This window comes from Genypterus blacodes, unplaced genomic scaffold (assembly GCF_046128005.1).
Source record: "Genypterus blacodes isolate CSIRO-AG114 ecotype Tasmania unplaced genomic scaffold, CSIRO-AGI_Gbla_v1 ptg000076l_1, whole genome shotgun sequence".
Taxonomy (NCBI): Eukaryota; Metazoa; Chordata; class Actinopteri; order Ophidiiformes; family Ophidiidae; genus Genypterus; species Genypterus blacodes.
Window position 1 is genome coordinate 940,819 of NW_027466885.1, and position 22,795 is coordinate 963,613.

At 41.7% G+C, this 22,795-nt stretch overlaps 1 protein-coding gene across 1 annotated transcript in view; it reads left to right on the plus strand.

Annotated features, from left to right (window-relative positions):
- The first annotated feature begins 11,558 nt into the window (after nt 1-11,558).
- Nucleotides 11,559-22,795, plus strand: part of zeb1b (zinc finger E-box binding homeobox 1b) — a 44,621-nt gene continuing 33,384 nt past the window's right edge. The window contains exon 1 of the mRNA XM_076158113.1: nt 11,559-11,669. Coding sequence (XP_076014228.1) covers nt 11,612-11,669 — 58 coding nt within the window. The 5' untranslated portion in view covers nt 11,559-11,611. The remainder of the gene's footprint in view (nt 11,670-22,795) is intronic.

Sequence of the window (22,795 nt, forward strand, 5' to 3'; positions counted from 1 at the left end):
ACAAGAACAGCTGCAGGTCGGTCCACGGGAATATCATAAACAAATGGATCAGTGTTCATTTTAAGACTTAATCACAGCACTATTACACTCACTGTAGCAGGAGCACACACAAGGGATGAGCTCTGAACCGGTCACACAACGCAAAGGTTGTATATGCTTCATAATACTAATAATACAAATTAAAGTACATCCCAAAGCTCATAGGCAGCCAGTGAACACAGGGAAGAATATGGATAACGTGTTTTTTTTTTTTTGAACCAGCTACACGCTAAGGAGCAGTATTTCAGATCAGTTTGAGGTAGGAAAATAAAATTTTCAGAGGTACAACATACACAAACTGGATGAAAGTGCAGTGATTGTGTACTTGGCAGTCTCCAGTCTAGTACATTATCCACCTTACTCACCTGATTTGGCCTATTCAGACTTTCACATCTTCCCAAACATGGACAAAACTTTAGCCCAAAACCCATTTAGCCTCAGATTGCCTCAGACTGTAAGAGGTTTGCACATCCACAGAAAGGATTTACATAAAATGCTGCCTTCTTCACTGACAGACTTGCTTGAGGAAGAAATAATAAACAGCAACAATGAATATAAAATAATAACCACATTACAGCAGGAGTACTGTACATTATAAATAGCAAAAGTAAAAGGGGTAAAAAGTAAAAGCACTTATTATGAAAAACAAATATAGGTTTTGGACTTTTAAATTATTTGTTGATTATTCATCCGTGTTTTAAGCGGTCCTAGTGGTTCTAAGTTGTCAAAGTACTTTACAGTACATTTGGATGCATTCACACAGCATTATGAATATCTCATGGGTCTTTTTAGAAATTGATGGTGAAGCATACATTCCATTATATAATAAACATAAAAAGCTATACAATAATATATATATCTATACAAATAATGCACCATGTTGTTATATATATATATGTATATATATGTGTGTGTGTGTGTGTGTGTGTGTGTATGTGTGTGTGTGTGTGCGCCTTTACACACATATAAACAAAATTACGCTTTTTACAGAATTTTTCAGAATGAAGGTATGTAGTCAGGAACTCCAGTACAGGTGTTACAACTGACAACTGATTTGCTCAAAGGTTCTTTTTCATGTTGCGATAGGGAAGTAATATCACAATCTTTCATCAACCAAAACAGGATATGAAGAAAGCTGGCTGTTTCTTTCAGCCTTAATGAAATATTGCAGTACCAGCACCAGTGTTTGGTATCTTGTGACTGAAACTTGATGCAAATCTCAGGTACTTCTTCCTGAAGCACATGTATGTCAAACCATTTGCAATTAAATACTATGCCTTTAGTAAATGTTGTATGATTCCAATGTCTGCCCCCTGATAGTATAGTCCAAGTGGAGATTGTTTTTTTTAACAATCCATTCAGGTCATATTTATAGAAACAAGTAGTTGTGGCATCCCTGCTTTGAGATCAATACTAGGATCTTTAGCTCAGGGCCAAATAGAATTAAGAATTGCTTTAAGATAATGACAGTATCGACCAGTAATCGTTAAAGCGTTTCAAGCTGTGGCAGGTTAATTCCCCTCTTTAAAGGTATACAGGGAGTCAGTATACTGAATTTGAGACAAGTCTGATCGTTCAAGTCATTTTCAGAAGGCTGGGTTGATACTTTTGTATAAACCTTATATATAAACATCTTTGCATGGTATTATGGGAAAATGAAGCTTGCAAATGAAGGTATAGATAAAAAGAAAAAAAGTGGTTGCCCTGCCATACTTCAACACCTCGACACCTCATTTCTAGTTCAGTAAGGACACAGGATTAATTCCTCTACACTACAGTAACATCTTATTAAAGCAGAACAACAGGCTCACACGGTTACAGTTTGCAAACCATGTACAACACATATTACAGAAATACAAGATCAATTCAAAACTATTCAGACCATTTATCTTTCGGCTAACAACATACTGTGTTTATTGTGTATATGGTGTAATTGTGTTAATTGTTTCTTGTGTGTTTATTGTTTCTTGTGCTTATTTATTTTGTATTTCTGCTTCTGAAGAGAGAGACGTATACATCTACTCTTATTATTATCATTTACATTGCTATTATCATTGTTGCTGTTCCTCTCTCTCTCTCTCTCTCTCTCTCTCTCTCTCTCTCTCTCTCTCTAGAGCCTGGAGGTTTTTTCCTGTTAGAGGGGAGTTTTTCCTTGCCGCTGCCGATGCCAAGTGCTTGCTCATGGGGGAATGTGTGGCTTCTTTAAATACTGTATGTGAAGTGCCTCAATATACAATTTGTTGTGATTTATTTGGCCCTATCAATGTAAATCTGAATTGAATTGAGAAATGCAATTCACCTATCTATGAGATTTCATTAGAAATCTCAAATTTCCCTAATTCATTATTCCAATTGTTGGGATAATGATATCCAATGTTGTGACTTGAAATAATACCTTGCATTAAAAATGGTTCTCGCTATCTGACTTGTCCTTGCATTGTGGTCAAATCTCAGTAGGTGGGGCATTCTTTGGAAAGCTACTCATCCTCACAGAAATGGAGAACTTTGGCAGAGCTCCTCTTACAGTGACCACACTAGAAAACCTGAAACCATGAAATAATTTATCTTATCCCCTGACACGTACCTACATAACTGCAAATCATATCTGTCTTCAGGCGACTCATGGATGACATGTCATGAATTACCGATCAGTATGAGTTAAAGTCAGATCTGCCTACAATGCATTAAGACTGACACCATAATATAACAAAACACGCAGTTACGATTATGATAAGGAAGAAATAACCACCCACTCTTACCCTTATGCTCTATTCTTTACTATATTGGATGTTATAAGTAAGGTACTATGTGTTAGAGTTGCTAGTTCCCTCCGTAAATAAAAGACACTGAGGTGTTTTGATGTTTGGAGAGGAAATGCTTTGAGATGAGATGTTCACATTTCATTGGCTTAATTATGTTTGTGTCCACTGTCAAGTTGAAACCTCCCAGTTCTATGAGCGATGTTTCATGCTTAACTTTTTGCCATCGGCGTGGAATACATTACTTTCTTATTACAGTGATGTCTAATACACACTCATATGCAACCATATGGAAATATTAAATGAAGAGGCTGCACACCTCAGTGGGCACATTGAATAAGCATGAGCATCTCTTCTTCATGACTCATAATGTGAAGGTTGGGTCTGATTTTACTTTTATTTGACCCAGTAGGTTCATTTACTGTGTTATCCAATATTCTAGATTTTGTTACTGTCATATGAAGCCAGATTATACCTGGACTCTTTTCTTTTATTGTAACTATAGACTCGTAAGCACATTCGCTCATAACATCATGGCACATGTGTTAAAGCACACAGCAGGGAGAGAGATGGAGAGGGGGGGGCTGAGAGGGAGGGAGAGAGAGAGAGAGAGAGAGAGAGAGAGAGAGAGAGAGAGAGAGAGAGAGAGAGAGAGAGAGAGAAAGAGAGAGAGGGAGAGAGAGCGCATGATAATCTGCAAACTACACACAACTTTCCTATAAGATTTAGTTTTTTCTGTCTACCACTGGTGGAAAGTAGAAACATTCACGTAAGAACTGTACATGTGAAGATTTTTGACTCTCTGGAACAGTTTATTTTAAATTTGATGTTCTTTTCTTTTTTCCCCTCTGTCTTTCTACCCTTCCTTCCACACTTCCTTTCCGTCCTTCAGTTTCTTTCCTTCTTGCAGTCTTTTTCTTGATCTGATCTGAAAGCATGAGAATCCTCTCTTCCAAACCGTGATGTAGAGACACAGTCATCTTGAAGGGAGCCTACAACAGCAGGATAATTAAAAATTGCAAAGGTTTGGGTAGCTTTGGTTGAAACCTAAAGTGGCCACACGGACACTGAGCTGTGAAATTACATTAAGACGCTACTCTTAAGCCCATGGCAATCCTCCCTTGATGAAAATTGTTACCGGAGACAATCTGTTTAACAACCAGGCTTTATATGGAGAGGTTGAGTTAAAGGACAGCATAGTAATTGGCTAGTATTTAGTATGATCAATTGTAGAGCACTACCACTTTTTATCTGCAAAGAAATATGTACGAATGAGTGTGTAGGAAAGTGTGGGTATTTTAGTTCAGTAAAAACAATATTAGCCTATCACAGATGGAAGCATGCACACACACACACACACACACACACAGACACACAAACATATAACACCCACACATTGAACTCTAGAACCTCACCACCATTTACTTGAACACGCATCGGATAATCCCTATGTTAATTTAATGTCCTTGTCCTTGTAACTGTAACACTCATATGTAATATGAATTACAGGCCATAAATCATGCATCAATCAAGTCATACACATGTGAGTAAATGTGAGATAAAGAGGAGTAGAAAAGGCCTAATACAAACAACAACTCTACATTGACAAAAAGAACAATTGTTTTTTTTTGTCCGTTTTTTTTTTCAATTGCAGTTCCGTGTAGGTAACTGCAGTCTCCAGGTTTCTATCTGTCTATTTTTTTATTATCTTAAACAAGTCTGGAACCTGAATGAAGAATGAAAATGAAAATGGGGGGAAATGACATGCACCCTTTAGTGTGAGAGTTATGAGCTGAAAAACAAATGGGGTAATACACAATAAAATCATCCAAAAATTAAGATTACTACAAAGTACTGCAATAACTGGATTTCATTCATAAATCTCCGCTTATTAATTAATGCACTCCTGTCCATTACTGTCATAAATGCTGCTACATATTTAATAGGCACACTTTAAACTGCTTCCTCTGGTGTGAAGGTCTCTTTTCAGGCTCTGCCTTTTAAGAGAGGAGGTGGAATGCTGCAACTGAAGAGTTCATTTGCAAAAAACATTTAAACAATTTGTTTTAAATGTCATATTTTGTTTGTGCACCCCACAGATTTTTTTCAATATCCCATTGTCAGTGTCAATGTCAATGCTTGTTTGGTGTCACTAGGAATGCACAGAAAAAAATCATCTGATTTAGCAAATTAACTCTTCAACTGCCACCAGATATTGAAGAAGCCACCAAGAATCAGAAAAACTGTGCAGATGAATAACATCATTTCATCACTACAGTACATTAGTACATTTCATTGGTATTATATTCACCACACAGTATTTTCAACTGTGAGACAAGAAACCAACTGGAGTGAGTTTGATGTTTTCTCAAAGCAGAGACATTGTTCCAGCCACAGCGACAAATGAACAGTAAAATGCAACAAGCTCTCCAATAAATACAGTACAAATTTATACTCTGTGGTTTCCACAGGATTGCTGTCTCCTGAAACAGTCACAAGAGGGGCAAGCCTGTCTGAGGCTGTGTGTGTCTGGCTTGCCAAAACAAGTATATGTCTTGGCCTGCCGTGTAGACAGGCATCATTACGATCACCCACAGGTCAGGGGCTCTCAGGCCTGTGACCACCAACCCCTGTGGAATCATGAGAGTTGGGGGTTTTGTTTAAGTTTAAGAAGCAGCTTCAAGAAAACAATGCAGAGCACCTGTCCTTTCTAACTATCAACAGCGTTGTGCAAAGTCTGTCTCATAAATGGAAGGGAGAACGGAAATGAAATGGAAAGTGTAGCTATTGCACATCCTGCAAGTATGTTTATAGAGTAGTTCTAACAGTATAATACACATTTTAACTTTCTAATAAAACATACTTTACAAATGGTTTATATATTTCATTGATTAGCTTTATTAGAGGTTAATATACCATTAATAATGTCATTAATTACAGATCACACATAATCCATGAATAATAACTTCTGGGTAGCCCTCAGCCTCTGTGTAGCCTCTTTAGCACATTCATTCATCAGGAAGCATCTCTAATGGACAGTTCAACCACTTCCCTCCTGGAAAAAGGCCACAGAGCATCCAAACCAGAATCCATTTGATGAAAATGTATTAACATGATGGATTATTGACCTGATGTCTTATTATGAAATACCCATTATTAATGACTCAAACATTTACACAGTGTTTGCAAACTAAGCCAAATGGTAGTAATAAAGGATAATTGATTCCTCACTAAATGATAAGCCATCAGGTCTGCAGTTATAACTATCATTAATACAGGGTTCTTCCACTGGAATAATCCATCATCATGTCTGCAGTTGTAAATAATGTAATAAGTAATAAATAATTTTCATCCAGATCCTTTGCAGCTCTTTTCTGTTTAAAATACAAACTGAGTTAAGATGGAAGATGATTTACACCATCATTTGGGAGTGCAAAGCATTGTATTAACAGTTTATTGTTAAGCTGTAAAATATTCGACAGTGCATTGTCAGTTACAGTGCCAAATTAAAAAGAAGAGCTTAAAATACTCAATACTGCCCAGCTCACCTTTGACCCCAAACTGAGATATTTGGGGTGCGGCTACCTCTGACAGCTCTGTCCGCCTCTTCCTGTCCAGAAAAAAAAACTGTGAGATTAAAATCTAGTCCTGACAACAGTGTATTGCTGGGTTGAACGCATGTGAAAGCAGCATTCACTACTTCAGCCAATATTTTTCTTAGAAATGTCCCAAAGGCCGACTCCACCTCAGCAGAGAGACCTGAAAAACACACAAACACGATTTGACTGCAATAAAATGCATTTATTATTTATTTGACAGAAGCGAAGTGAAGTGAAGGAGGAGAAAGTATAAATGAAAAAAGGACTTTTCCTCCAAGCACTCACTACGTTTACATGCACTCAATACTATGATTATTTGCGATTAAGTCATATAAATGGAAGGAACGAATATGATTCCAAACAGTGTTGTGGGGGTTGGCAGTATGTGGATAGGAAAAAGAAGGAGGCATTTAGCTGCTGTCTCTTGGGACAGATTAAGCCATTTGGTCATAGCTGTGTCTCACAATCTCTCTCACTCCTGCTACCTCCTGCATCTCCTCTCTATCTGGAGCAGGGCAGGGTGCACCCTTCCTATCCTCCTCATTCTGTACTTTCGGTTCTTCTCTTTTACGCTCATTTCCTCTTGTTCCTTTGTTCCCTCTATCCTGCTTCTCTCTGAAACACTCAACTCTTTTAGTTGCCTCTATCTAAGTTATTTTTGTTTTACAGCCTCTGCCCTTTCCTATTTTTGCCTCACTCCGCTCTCAACTCCCAACCTCTTGATCCAGGTGATGCCCTAAGCCGCCAGTCCAGATGGCACACCATCAAGAGACAGAACAGTAGCCTACCTCTTTAAGTGCAACCCCACATCGGCCCCTCTCCCTTCAGAGTACTCAGTCTTGGCTTGCCGTCCCACTGAGCTCATCCCCATAGTTCCCTGCATCCCCTGCATGGAGCGCCGCGGAGCTCAACCACTACTCACATTAATCTCCTAAACGATCCTAGACCTAAGAGGATCAATACTCATTTTCAGGGTGCAGCATGATCCCTTAATGTAGTGGAGGATGGCTGCTTATCCCTATTCCCTTGCTCGCCCGCCTCTCTTCAATTTCATCTCCCTACAAGAAGAGCAAGAGTCAGCCTTTGATTTCATTTCATTTCATGGCCCACTTTAGTTAAGACAATATCTTACAGTATATACTTTATTGCTGATATCATTTTTCAGGTGAATAGCACCTACATGTGCTATTTGGGGAATTCTAAGGACCCCTGTGATCAAACACTGTCTGAGCCTTTATTAACAGAAGTATTAATTTGAGTGTGAAGTGGTAATTTTTCTGAAATTAGATCAATATGTTGCAATTGACCTTCTGTCTTACAAATTCTTCAAGGGGTCATCTTGAAGCTTGCATGTATCTTATTATGAGCAGCTATGTGTCTTTTGTATTAGTAGAGGCTGTATAATTATTCCTTGTTTTCAACAGACTTTGAAAAATGACAATGCTAAGGAAAATGGGAAAGATTGGACTTTCCAATTGGATAACAGACATCCTATTTTTCCAGGCACTTTGTGCAAGGAACACTGCTATGACAGCAGTTAGTTGAGCATCTCATCCTTGATCTTTGCTGATGCAGACTGTTTCTGGGGTATTCTTTGTCAGGGAAGAAGGGGGGTGGGGGGGGGGGGTCATAACATCCTCTTCTCCTCAACCTTCGCCTCCCTCCTCACCATGCTCATCTCAGGTGGTGGGACAGGGTAAGCAAGTTTGGAGGTGTTGTTTATGCTAAAGCTATTACTCTTTGTCTGGGCAGCCAGAGCTGAGCTCAGGACTGCTCTACTGCTACTGAATTATTAAAGACAGAGACCTGGCTATGTATACACTGTCATATAGACCAGAATACAGAGCTGACTGTCTATCACTGTAATAGAGAGCTTGTCATCTTGTGTCAGTAAATATCTGAAAGGTATTGTGGTAAAAGCCATGTTTAACATTTCAACAGTACCGTGATATGGACTAATTGGTCAGGCTGAAAGAAAAGGGAGGAAGAGAAGATATTTCAGAAGAAAAGATGGTTCATTTAAAAAATAGATGTCATTGCTGAAAGGTAAAAAGTAAAAGTTCAATTCAACTTTATTTATATAGTACCAAATCACAACAAAGTTAATCTCGAGGCTCTTTACACACAGAGCATTTAAAGAAGCCCAACATTCCCCCATGAGCAAGCACTTGGCAACAGCAACAAGGAAAAACTCCCCTTTCATGGGAAGGAAACCTCAGGCAGAACCGGGCTCTAGGTGGGCGCCCATCTGCCTTGACCAGTTGAGGGGAGGGGGGAGAGAGAGAGAGAGAGAGAGAAGACAGTGATGTGCTTTGAGCCAGTCTCTATACACTGGACCTTCTCACTATGAGGCTAAAGTCCGAACCACCAAGCCCCTGTGCTGCCCCATTCTGCATTTTTAAAAGTGAAATGTTACCCACTGAAATATAATGGTTGAAATGTGGCAAGTATATTGTTTACGTACTTTCTCTATAGATAACTGTCATTGAGTGACAAGAAAGATTCACCCTGGATAGCTCACATGTCTATTGCAGGTCTAAGACACAGACTACTTGGTCCTACTCCCCATTCACACCTATGTCAGGAATCAGTAGGAGAGCAGGGGTGAGGACTCAAACACAGAACAAACACACATGAACTAAAGAGAGCTGTCCTTTAATAAAGCCAATGGTCCACCAAAAAAAGTGGTAAAACTAAGAACACTAAGAACGCTAAACAATACTAAATCAAACTGCAAGAAGTTTAAAAGAACTTAAAATTGACCAAGCAAATAATAATCAAAAAAAGAACAAAAATACATGGCAGAAAACAGGAATAAACTCACAAAGGAAAAGGAGCATCAGTTCAAGACCTTCACATGAGGAATAAAAAAACAGGTAATCCACACAGGAAATAAACCCACTGGCCCACGAGGGACCTGGCGACGTGACCATGAAACGTGATGGTGCACCATGACGTTGGACATAAAACTAAATAGATATAGTATATATATCTGGACAAACGAGGGAATTAGGATCAGGAGTGTGGGGGCTGGGAGAAGAGACACGTGATTGGAAGACAAGCGATATGTGACAGGAAGTGAGGGAAACATGAACAGGTGAAGCCAATAAACCAATAATCAAGACAGACAAGCAGGAAGTTAAGTAACAGAAAACATAACAGGAGACAATTACAAAATAAAACAGGAAATTAACACAGAATCAATCAACCTATAGTACATTCCCACACAACAAAGGTTGGGCCCAGCTTGATCTGTACCAATGACCTTCTTTGCCCTTCGATTGCTGTGTTCAGCTTCAGCACCACATTGACAGGTAAAGAGAAAGTAAATACTGTACATATACACATCAGTGTATCTTTGTCTCACTTTCATTTTAAGGAATTACCTTTTAGTACATTTCAACCAGTACACTGTTCAAGGCTAGCGGCAAAAGTTACTGTATGAAATACTTCATATAGTATACTATATACTTATACTAAAACTTATATAATATTTCAAACATAGCTTAGCTGGTTATGTTTTGTAACCTTGGAAGTGGTATCCAACTATAAACTGCAGGTACCTTAGTTATTTGAAGTAGGACAAAATATGAAAAAGAGCTTGTGCTAGGGAGGCAGTAGTCGAGTGGGTAGAGCTTCCGCTTAAGAACCGGAGGGTTGCCGATTCGAGTCCCTGCCGAGGTGCCCCTGTGCAAGGCACCGAACCCTCAATTGCTCCCCCCTCTGCGAAGGGTGGTAATATAATGTAATGTAAGTCGCTTTGGATAAAAGCGTCTGCCAAATGATCGTAATGTAATGTAATGCTATAGATCACCTTAAAGATGCCATTGTCCCTCTGAAAAAAAAGGTGAGTTTAAGCTGTAGGACAACCAACATGGAGAAAAGTGGGTTATGCAGTCCTGCTGCCACAATAGACTGAATGATGACATCTCACATACCAAAGGTCCAGCCACCAGAAACCTTATAGTCATCTGCATCAAGAATAGCCACATGACTCGCAGCAACTGCTGCTCCTGTGACCTCTAATTGCATACCATGGGACCACAAGCATCATTTCATTCTGAAATGTTTGTAAACTTCATCTTTCCTGTCTCTACATATTTCCAGAAGAATTTCCCTCAAAACATGTGATGGTAGCTTTTTCCCTGCTTAATACAGGGCCAGTGTAATAAGCAGTGTGTGTGTGTGTGTGTGTGTGTGTGTGTGTGTGTGTGTGTGTGTGTAAGGTGGGATCTGATTGGACACAGTCTGAACTTGCTGATTGTGCTGGCATGCCTGCGTCCTCACTGAGGCGGTAAACTCTCCTCAAGAGAACAGCAGGGTCTTTCTTTAGGTGGAGGATTGAATCGGTGATGACAGTCTCATGACCTCTTCCTCTGTGTATACATGCGCGCACACACACACACACACACACACACACACACACACACACACACACACACTCACACACAAACACACACACACACACACACACACACACACACACACACACACACACACACACACACACACTTATATACGTAAAAAGGTCACAGTTTCTACTGACAGGTAGAAATTATTCAGGTTATTATTATGATGATGCTTACGATGACAATTACATGATATAGGTGTGCAGGTTTTTTATATAATATTTTATGGTATTATCAATTAGTATTATTATATTTTTCTGACAAAATGAACAGGTACATTCAGCATTGCACCCGGATAAACGATTATGATGATGATGATGATGATGATGATTATTAGTAGCAGTAGTCATCATCATCATCATCATAATAACAACAACAATAACAACAATAATAACAATAATAACAATAACAATAACAACAATAACAGTAATATAATAATAATAATAATAATAATAATAATAATAGTAATAATAATAGTAATAATAATAATAATAATAACATTAATAACAATAATAACAACAGTAAGCCCTGCCCAATGTCACCTGTTATTTATTACAGTAACATAATATACAGCACATTTGTGAACAGGTGGCGATGATAGAGTCATGGTTCCCACTCTCAGTACTTTTGCTGTTGTCCTGGCAGCGTGGGCCGAGGAGTTGCGGGAAGGTGATGTCGTAAAGCTTTAGTGTCGTAAAACCAGGTGCGGAGAAGGGGAGGTGAAGGAGAGGGAGGGAGGAGGAGGGGTAGAGGGGGTGAGAGAGGAGGTGACTCTCCGGCAGCATTTAGACACAACGAAAGGATCATGGCGGATGGCCCCAGGTGTAAGCGCAGAAAGCAGGCGAACCCGAGGAGGAACAACGGTGAGTAAAACTACTCCTTACGCTGATCTTTCCGTCTGAGTGGAGAGTGGTGAAGCTGTTCGGGGTACCGGCAATTTCGATGAAAACTTTGACAGCCTGGAAGTCCGGTTGTTAACAGCAGAAAGTGTTGTAAAGTAGCAATGAGCGCAGTATTCAAGCCCTATGTGGTGTACCGTTATACCTGGGCTGCGTCTCTCCCTCCGCCTAGCGGTCCGCTGCACCGGAGACCGTTAGAAGCGCCTCAACCCGTTTATGACTTTACAGCTTTTGTCTCCACTTTATCCATCTTTCAGGTAAAATTTGGTGTACTTTGTCTGTCATTATAGATCCAACATTCATTGATTTATTTATACTCTGTCCTGTTTTTAGCCCCACCGCTAAAGTCAGACCTGTTTCAGTGGGAAAAAGACAACCTGATTGTTATTACGGTCTTCGACAGATGGATTGTCTTTGTTAATTTTACAAAACATCTTTCTTTCTGCCGTAAACGTAATGGTCAGCAGCTCTGTAATGGTCGAGACACAACTGTTTGTTGTGTTCTCTTTCTTTGACGCACTCGTAGCAGGTCGGACACTGTTGCTGCACTACAGGCGCTGTTCAAATACATGTTTGCATGATTTCATCCTGATCGTTGCTGTTTTTAAATTACACATGGCTTGCTTTATTGTTTTGTAACGGAAATACTATTTCGTTACGTTGGTGTGGAATCGCGGAGGAGCGCGTGTTGTTGAGTTGTATGTCGCTGTGAACATTCTTTATTCTTAATCCTCCACTTTATATCTGCTTTGGTAGTGCGGGAGCTGCGTACATGAGCAGTGTTTGGTGTTTTCGCTTGGTGTTTAGTGGAGTAAATGTGCTGTAACATGGATGTGAGTGAGCTCGGTGATAGATCGGGGATCTCTCACGCGCTGTTTGTGTGAGCAGAGCGCGTGAGCCCGTACAGCCCATATAAGGACAGCGGATCCTCTCCAGCCAGGCGCGCGCTGGGAATCCTGCTCTTATTCTCTTCTTCTCCCTACAGGACGGTGCGCGCGAGCCTGCTGAGCCTTCTCCCGTTATTCCATCATTTCTTATTTTCGACATTAATATCAATAGTCCAGTTAGAGATCACACTATCGCCACTTTTTTCCGTTTAGGTATATTGCAGGTTTAACCGCTTTTCACTTACGTTATGGTGTCACTTAACTTAGGTTATGGCTATGAAGTAAGCTATATGGTCAGTGTCCGAGACTTTGTTGTCTTTGTTGTAGATTTTCTGTCCTGTTTGTCAGGGAGATGATAGTAAACGATCACTTTGCTAAATTTGAAGTAAACTTTACGGATCTTTTCGCAGTGCTTTAAGATCACATCGGCACTGAACCTACCTGGTTTTCGTCTGTTGGCTATGTGGTGTGTATTGGAGTGGTACTTAGGATTGTTACTATTTAAGTATTGAGTCAGAGGTAAAGCGGCTGTCTCGGGACATGCAGTGTGTTGTCTGTCAGCCACGAGTTGAGGCACCCAGTGTAGCTAATAGGAGCAGAGAGCGTGGTTATCATGCAGGAAATCAGGGGATTTTGATTTGTAAAAAGCGATCAACTCTGTAAACTGAGTGAGCTTTCCTGTTTTTGTTTGGTCGTGTGAATTTTCTTTGGACATGCGGGTTGTGATGCGGTTTATTTCATGTTGGACGCTTTAGATGTCCTCGGCTTTAACTGTCCTTGTCATCTCGGTTGGTTTATGTTGCGTTTAACCCGTTGGTGAATTGTGTTTTCTGGAGCCTGTCATTCCTAGGTATTTCACAGGGCATCTATGAGATTTTGTTCTGGAGAGATTTCAATATGTGCGTGTCATTTGTTGCGTCTCTGATGAGGGGAAATGTGTCGTCTCATTTGCATCAAAGAGTTCTACCGTTGAATCCACTTCCCACCCCCTTTTTAACAAAGCTGGTGCTCTGTCATGTAAATCAAGATCTCTGCTGTTTGATGGAATTCCTCCGCTGGAAGTCAAATGAGAATGGTTGTCAGCACATCACTTTTTTTTCTTCAGTTTTACTTCCAGTTTTCATAGAACCGCTTTGATGTGGATAACCTTCCTTTGTAGAAACATATTCCAGCCTGAGGTTCCTCCCATCATCTCCAGGCTGTGAGAATAAGCCTTCAGTAGCCATCTCCTGGGAAACATATAGGGTTTTTTATTATCAAGTGAGACCTCAAGTGGTGTCCACTTATTATGAACTAAATCAGTGTCTGTGCCAGATCCCCTAACTAGCACAGGGAGCTGAGATCAAGGTGAGCTCCAGTCCCTACCGAAAAACAGGAGGTGTTAACAGCCTGCAGGACGACAGGTGTTTGCAATCTGTGGGATACTACAGCTTCCTCTGTCTTTTCTCCCCACTCAGCTCCCCTCAGGAATAGAGGAATCCCCACTAAAATAACTTAACTCAGTGATTTGGGAATAGAGGAATTCCACCCAGTCAAATAAATAAAGCTTTACGGGGCAAAGAAATATATATCTCCCATAAGAGAGAGTTGTTCTAAGGGAATCAGGAGTGTGTGCCTATAGCAGGACAGGAATCTGTTATATTGGACATTATCGTAAGGCTTGTTTGTCTCATCCTTTCCTCTTCTCTTCTCTTCACACCACACTTTCACCTTGATGAATCATCCATCAAATATGAGGTTGTAGGTTTGAAGATCATGGATATTGGCCTGGTAAAACACTATTTTAAAAGTTTAAATCATCCGTACACTGTCACATTTCTTTTGAGAACAAACAATGTGGTTTGGCAACAGCTGCAGTTTGGTAGAACATCCAATGTTTGGGTTGAGCCAGAGTAAACGCTCGGGAGGAGGAGGTGGGGGCCAATCTGTAACTCCACATGTCACTCCAGTGTTTTAAAAAGACACGTGTTTACATTTAAAAGGTCCGGCCTTTTGTGCGAGGAGTTGACAAAGGAGGAAATTTTTCATTTATCTGCCTGCTTTACACCAACTTCCTCAGTAGCTTCATTTGAAAGTGCCAAGTAAGAATAAAATCTCCCCACTTCCACTCCTCTCTCTCGCTCTCTCTCTCTCTCCCCTCCCCGTTTCCCTCTAAGTCCTCCCTCCAGAGCTCCTTTTTTATTTGGGGGTTAAGACACAGTAACCAGGGGTGCTGTTGATTGCCCCCTGACCTAGGCACCCATGCGTGCCTAGAGTATGACTTTACTCCCCCCCCATGTGCCATTGTGAGGCCTCCAGCATGTCCAATTGTGTTTGTGCATAAGTCTGTTCAATAGAGGGTGGAGTTTGGGCCGCAGTTTTGTTGCCCCTCCCTCCCTCCCTCTGCTCTCCTCCTGCTGTCAATTCCTCCATGTCCCCTTAAACTCTTAAACCGTGAACCCCATGTTCCCCCGTAGAATGGGAAGGGGGATGGAGAGATTTGGTGAGAAGCGGCTGAGGTGTGCAATGGATTCTGCAGCAGGTGACAACTGAAGGAGCAGTGCTGACAGATATAAAGCATGATGTGTGGCAGCAGTCCTCCCAAACCAGGTCAAAGTTGGGCTAGAAAACAACCTCTTTCAGTTCAGCCCTTCATTTGTTTTAATTAGTGTACTTTTCTAGAACTCTGTCACTATAGTTTGCCTTTTAGGATTCATTTTACATTTGTATTAAACCTTTTGCCGAAAATAGTTTCTTTCAAGTGTATTCTTCTCCTTCAGGATGTTCATCAGTGTCTGTCCTCATCCGACCACTCAGTCGAATGAAAATTATGTGATGTACCAACCACACTCCCACCTCTGTTAGCACAGCTTAATGATTAGCTGCTCCCAAGGAGGCAGAGAGCATTACCCTATAAAAAGGTGCTCTTCCTCCATAAAGAAGGAGTTTTAAACCCCGAGTCAGTTTCAGCAACCCCCTTAACTGTGCTTGGATGTGCTTTATTAGGGTTTGTGTGGCTGAATGCTTAAATGAACCATTGTGTGTTCAGGCTATGGTGAGACAGCCTGAGGAGAAAGAGCCTAGTTACCTTTGCAGTTTGCCTGCTCTACCTCATACACTTTCAGTGGCAGAAGAAAAGGCCCATTCAGTGGGCCCGGCATGGGGAGGGAGAGCCCTTTTCACACTCGGCTTGTGGGAAACTTCTCCTCCATACTGTGCATGCCATTTGCATATGACCCATTCTCTTCCCAAAGGTCCCTGCGAGGGAGGAATCTGTGGAACGCTCACAGAATTCATCAAATCCTTCCATCTTGCAGTCCTCAGGCCTTCAAGGGCCTGTGTTGTGGCACTCAGGTTGACATTTTTGTCTCGGAAATGTAGCTTGCATCTGCATCACTTTTGCTGCTTATATTTTAAGGGTTGACACATTCCCATGGCATTTTTCGAACAAAAAATGTGTTCTATAATGTGCAGTTTTTGACACAATAGGAGTTTCTGCCAAATTCCCTGCATGGTCAATAAGGGCTCATGTGATGGGGGACTGTGTGATTCCATAAATGGTGATGACGCAACCATCCAGTGTACACTAACATGTGTCTGAAAGGACAGACATGTCCTGGAGTTTCTGAGTGGGGGGTGGGGGGATAATGTGGACGGGTGAGGCGGCGGGATCATGTTATAATGTGTCAGTTCACTGAACTGAACAAAATACAACGGTTGCCTTGACTGCTGTTCACCATTGTGGAAGATCATTTAAGTAGTGGAGTGACATGACATGAGGATTACGATCCATACTAACATGCTACATGTTTGTTAAGTAAGTGTTGTGTGTCTGCAACAGCTTACAAAGCCTTGATCTATGCACTGATGCAGAGACAGAAAAGGATATGGTTCGGTAGTTTTTGCTTTGCAGTTTAAGGCGGCGAGGTCACTTGAGTGTATCGTGTAAGCTAACTGAGCAGATATGCTCCTTTGCCCTCCTCTCCTGACTCTTGACACTGAGCCATGGTCAGACAGGTGTGCTCACAAGCTGACTTCAACCTCATGAATCCTCAAACAGACAGGCAGGTGTACAAACAGGCAACAAATAGATATTACACATATTTTAACAGATTTTTTCCATTATTTCTTGGCTCCTCCGTGGCCCCGGGGCCCAGGTGTGGGGGGAGAGATGTCATATTCTCTAGTAGTGTGTATACTAGAGGGATAGATTACCTCTAAATTGGCATCCTTGTGGAGTTAAATACAGTGTACAGTGGGCCCAGTGCTGCCCCTTGATGTGTGTTTTCGCTTGTCAGACCCACAGTGTATCCCTTTACATCTATCCTTACCTTCTGCCACCTCCCTCTTTCTCAACCCCTCCTCCCGTGATCCTTGGTTGAGCAGTAAATGAAAAACACTGGACCAACACAACAGGCAGAAGACGGGACCCAGCAGGGGATTGTGACAAAACACTCATCAGGCCAAACCTCAGTGGCCATTTTATATGACTGTTTGATGTGTTTTGACACCTTCAAATAAAGTACACTCAGTGGTCCCTTTATTAGATACACCTGTACAATCCAATCCAATATTGGATAGCAAGTATTGTCACTGGTGAAGCTTGTAGTTAAAACACTGTTACACTGGACTGTCCAGGTATATGAAATAAAGTGGCCGCTGGGTGTAGATGCATTTTTCAGAGGTGTTTGTGTTGGATGTCTCATCTCTTTAAATGTACTTGACCTTATTATAGTCCCACAGTGTTTCTGTCTGCATGGATAAAATTAGATGACATTAGATAAGGAGTAATACGCCTCCACACGTTGTGCTTTGAACACAGTGTAGAGGTTGGCTTTTTGCCAGCCTGTTATGATGACCATATTGATTTTCCTCTCCATAGCACACAGAACTGATAATGGCCCTCCTGAGGGGGCATGCATTCATATTCACACACTCATTCTAATAGCACAGCCTGGCTGTGATGTCCCGAGGACCATAGTGACTAACAAATGGAGTGATTCTCTGTCCCTAAAGCCCTCGCACTGAGCTAGCCCAGGTTAGGCAGCTCAGGCAAAAGACCTTAGTCATCCTGTTTGTTAGTCAGAGAGAACGCTGGCTACTACACCAAATGTCAACATGCATAAACATCCACACAGGATTAATGAGAGGAGAATAGCTAGCCTGAGAACAGAGGGAGGGAAGCAGGGAGAGAGAACAGCAGGAGGCATGGAGCATCCACATTGCCCCATTTAACGTATGAGGGTTTTGTTTAGCTCCCCATGAGGTCTGTGGGACTCAAGGAGGCAGCCAATCCTGGTCACACTGATGCAGAGACAAACTACAGTTTGTCTTATAGGTAATAATGCAGGTCATATTACATAAAGAAGACAATCATCTATCGGTATTTATTAGATTTTACTATATTACTGTACTAAAGCAAATCAAATCAGTTCATATTTATTTGTGCAGCCCCACAACAGCGCACGGTTCCTGACCCAACCCAGAGGTTTCAAAGGAAACTTCCCTCAGTGTCGTTGTTTTTCTTGTTGAGATGCTTTTGGTCATATTTCCTAAGCACTTAATAAATCCTATATTTACCAGTTGTAATTAGATTCACTTTTGGAGCATTCCTTTGGGAAGGAATGATTATGATGAAGTATTGGAATGGAGTGGAAATATAAAGTCGATGCCCCTCTTGCTGACCAGTCCATAAATATATGTTACCAAGCAAAGCACAAGTGGAAATGGTAATGATGGCCTCCTACAGCAAAGCACTGAGTATTTTTTTTATGTCCCCTTAACTCTGGGTGCTGGAATTCAAATGCCCTTTGACCTCTCTCAGCCCACCTGTCCTGGCTTGGCTTACGGCTGCCATCATTCAGATGTTTGCAGACAATACACACTGTGGCCTCATAAGCACGTTCCTTAAATACGTGTGTGGGTGTGATGTGTGTGTAGTGGGTAATGAAGGGGAAGAGAGTAGATACCCTCCGATCCACATGTCCTGGCCATCTTACATCTGTCTTCCTACTCGCACTGACAGCAGCCTCCCCTCTCTTGTTACACTGACGCCGCTGCTTTTGCCTGTAAGTCAATGAAGCATAGCCTTAAATTGATCATGTTCGCAGTTGTACAACATTATTAATTAGTGCCTGCTCATTACTTGTGTGCTTACTTTGGCCTCCTAATTCGGCCTCCTATTATTGTCACCAATACTGCGGGTGTGTACTGTGCAGTATCATTGCCTCATCATGAGTTAACAACTGGTTAGCTGCATGCCACGCTGCTCAAAACATCAGCAAAACTGTAATGACCCTATTTCTATATTCCTCTCGAATTGTATCACTCTTTTTCTACATATTGTTTTTTATTCTCCCTCTTTTCTCTCACCCACCCTCCCTCCCTGGCAGCTGCCTTGGCTCTTAGTCTCCAACACCAGCAGGTGCTGTAGGCACGCAGCAACTCGGCTATACAGTGCTCATAAATAACACCTGACAAAAGTATGAGAGAGCGAGAGCTGGAGTGAGAGAGGGAGGCAGAGATTGAAAGTTTCCTTTGGCAAGAGAACAGGGTGTGGCTCACAGTCAAATGCTGGCCTTCTCAAGAAGGACACATTCAGAACAGAAAGAGAATATGAGAGTGCAACAGAGAAAAGGGGGAAGCTTCTCACTGAGTGCATGTATGAAATGTCTGTTCATCTGCACCCCTCCTCACCGCCAACCTCTCTGCCAGCCCTTTTATGCAAATGTCTGCTAAATAGATCTTTTTAAATACAAGGACAGAACTAAGTGACTGGTTAAGGAGGAACTTAAATTTGAAGGAAGGCAGCGTTATCTTTTCAGTAATTAGGATGTAAGAGCTTGGAACAATGTTAATTGTGCTCTAAAAGCAAATGAAGAGGTCAGGACAGAAATTATATGCAAACTTTTATAATCATCAGTAATGAACCAGCACTCCGAATAAATGAACCCTTAAATCAGCCCTGATTGAGGACCATTAATGAACATGGTTTAAAATCAAATCCAGAATGGTTCATTCTCATTTTAGGCCATTCAACTCCGCAAACAGCAGACACACATCCTGTCTCATCAGAAGCTATCGATCAGCTCCTCGGGGCGAAGGTTAGGCTGTCATTTTCTCTTACCTCAGTGTGAACAAAACCAGGAAGTGTGTGAGAGATTGCGGCCCAGGATGCAACCTGAAAGCCCTTCATCTCTGTGAAAACAAGAGGCTTCCTGCGGCCCTGCTCCCATCCAGCCCGCCCTCCTTCACCTCCCCTCCTGCCCCCAGCACCTGTGGCAGCCTATTTAAGGTTCCTCGTCGGGGGCTGTGGAGACCACAAACTGGGCAGAAAACATGAAAGCTTGGAAGAAAGCGTTCAAGCTATTGCTGAGATGTAGGCCTGGCTGTTTCACACTGCATTGAGAGGGAAAAAAATAGTGTCTCTTTTCAGATGTGCTAAAAAGATTTGGCTGTATAAATTGAAGGGGGAGCTCAGGAAAGAAAGGTCTTTTTTTTCTCTTGTGCAGAGCACCTTGCTTTCCAGCTGAGACAGGGCTGAAGAGCACCGTGACTGTGTCTGCCTTGACTCCTAGTGCTTCCATTCACCTTTGAGTGGTTAAGTGAAAAAGAGTGTTCAGACACAGTATGACACAGAAGGCTCAGAGAAAATTGCCTGTTTCCTTTTTTGCTTGTTATAGGTTAGTGTCAGTCATCTAAGGGAATTCACAACTTAGCCCGAGTTGTTCAGCTTTAGAGAAAAGTTGTTATTCTCCTTTACAAAAGCTGATGCCCGTTTCCTCTTCCCATTGCGGTATTTTCTAATGAGTAAGCAACAGTTGATCAAAACTTGCTGGTTATCTAATGCTGTGTTGTTAACCCAAATCCCCAGCCTTAGAAAATACTTCCTTGTTCCTTTGAGTTGCTGCCACAGATGGCAAGTGTGTTTTGTCTTGACAGTAGCCTGCCATGAATTTCAATGACCCCATCCTCCCCCTGGTCTTATTATGCCATCGGTGCTAACTGGCTTCTATTCACAGCAGTGTTCTGACTTCCCAGAGGGACCTAGATAAACAAGGTCTATTCAGCAACTGAAAAACCCACCCCCTGCCAGCTTCAGCCTCTCGTTGTTGTAGTGCCAGGCTGCAGCACGTCTCACTCGCCACCCATGCCAGCAGCAGTAGGCATTGTGCCATCGATTCTTCTGCCCCACACTGCACATGTTTAGAGGGATTAACTTAGACGCACTGTGATGACTTATAAATGACAGCCACTGATGTAATGCATGAATAATGAGGAATAGGCCGGACTGAAGCGAGGAAGGGCTACGTGTACATGTGTGTCTCTCTGTGTGGGTGTGAATGTTTCTCTGTGTTTATACATGCATGCCTGAGTGAGGGAGGGGAGGGAGGGGAGGAGGGCACAGTTATCTGTAGGTGTGGTGTGTTGCAAACCAAGCTGGCTTCCTGTTGTTATAGTCCATCAGGGCAATCAGGGGTGGGGGTTGCTCCCATGAGATTTTCCCCATGAGAGTTACGTGGTCTTTCAGTGCTGCATCAGAAAGCTGTGTAGTTTTGGTTTATTTGTGTGTGTGTGTGTGTGTGTGTATGTAGAGCAGGTTAGCAGTGGTTGAATGAATGCATTCCTGGCCTCCACCTGACTTTACCTTGGTGTGAACTTCTATGTCACTTCCCAAGGGGCCTGTTTCATTTGGTTTTCCCCTTTTCCCTCCATCCCTTCTCCCAGCAAATCACAAGGGAGAGCCACACATCTCCTCTGGGTGCCCCCCTCTCCCCCCCTCGTTACTCTCTCTTAACCCCATATGTACTGCAACCCCTTGCACCGATGTCTGAATAATTTTGTCTAAGGCTTGTGTACAAATTGGCCAAATCGATAACATCAGCAGTTATCCTATCTCATTGCCTTACGTTTACAGTGATCGCTAGTAATATAAGACCATTGGTAACGAGGACAATGTCCCCTAAGACAGTAATGGCCCTCCTGTTCAGCCAACCTACATCATTCCCTGACTCACCAGCTAATTTAAAGCAGTGCCCTTCTAATCGAATGGCTGTCTGATAAATCTATTGAATCAGGATGGATGTCCGGTGGGGTGTGGCAGTGACACAACGTCTAGACGGGTTGAGAGTAGGGCAGAAACTGCTACGTGATTCAGATCTAAAGGAATCTCACCTCTCTTCACCTCTTCACTTTACTTGTTATACCTGCTGGTGTGGAACAGCATTTTAACTGAATCTGTTGGAGTGGCTGATTGTTACTCCTTAATGGGACATATGTGTCTATCCATTGATTCAGAACTCCCCTGTCAGCATATTAGAGCAGACTGAAGCTTGCATTATGCTGCAAAGGTAGCCGACCAGTGTTTGAATAAGGCTTTATATGCCCCTCATTTTAGAAAAGGGAAGAGCAGCCTGGATCCGAATTCCACTTAAATATTGTATTGCCTCATGACAGATAACATTGATGTCAAGCTTTTCATTGTTGATGAGTCTATTGAGCCCAGCCAGGCTCTTCCCTTGGTCGTGGGGAGCTTATCCTCCAGGGAGAGCGGGCTATATGTTCTGATTAAAACCCAGGTTTAAATGTACTGGCTCCTCTGATCTACAAGCAGATTAACCAACCAATAAAGAACACAACACAATATAGAAAGTTCACCCCACCCCCGAGACCCTGGCTATTAATATACAAATATGGAGGATTACTGTCTGCTTGTCTGTGGCCATGGAGAGGGGATTAGGGTCCTTGTCCAGACAGATTGGATTTAACGTGTGGAAGTCTAAATGATTGCTGTAAAGCAAAGGTCTTATGTATGTACACACTGATCTCTGCTCTCTGGCTCACACATCTTAACCATTGTGTTTGTGGCTGTTATCATGACCTCCATTTTTATTTTTAATAGAATATTTCCTAATTGAAACTGCACATACTTTATTTATTTTATTTTATTTTTTAATTCTATGTAATTCATTAATTCATATTTTATTTATTCTATTTATTTCATTTATTTAATTTTTTAAAGTAATAAATAGTGAGAGTATAAGAGAGAAATAATATGTGAGAAATTATTATGGTGTCACAATCATTTGTTATATAACAAAAATAAATTTTTAGCTGAACGTACACACAAACACAAAGCAGAGACTTCTACTGTCTGTAGGTCATCAGACAGGAAATCATCTTAACTTCCAGTCAACAATTTCATAGTCTACAGCCTGCTTGACA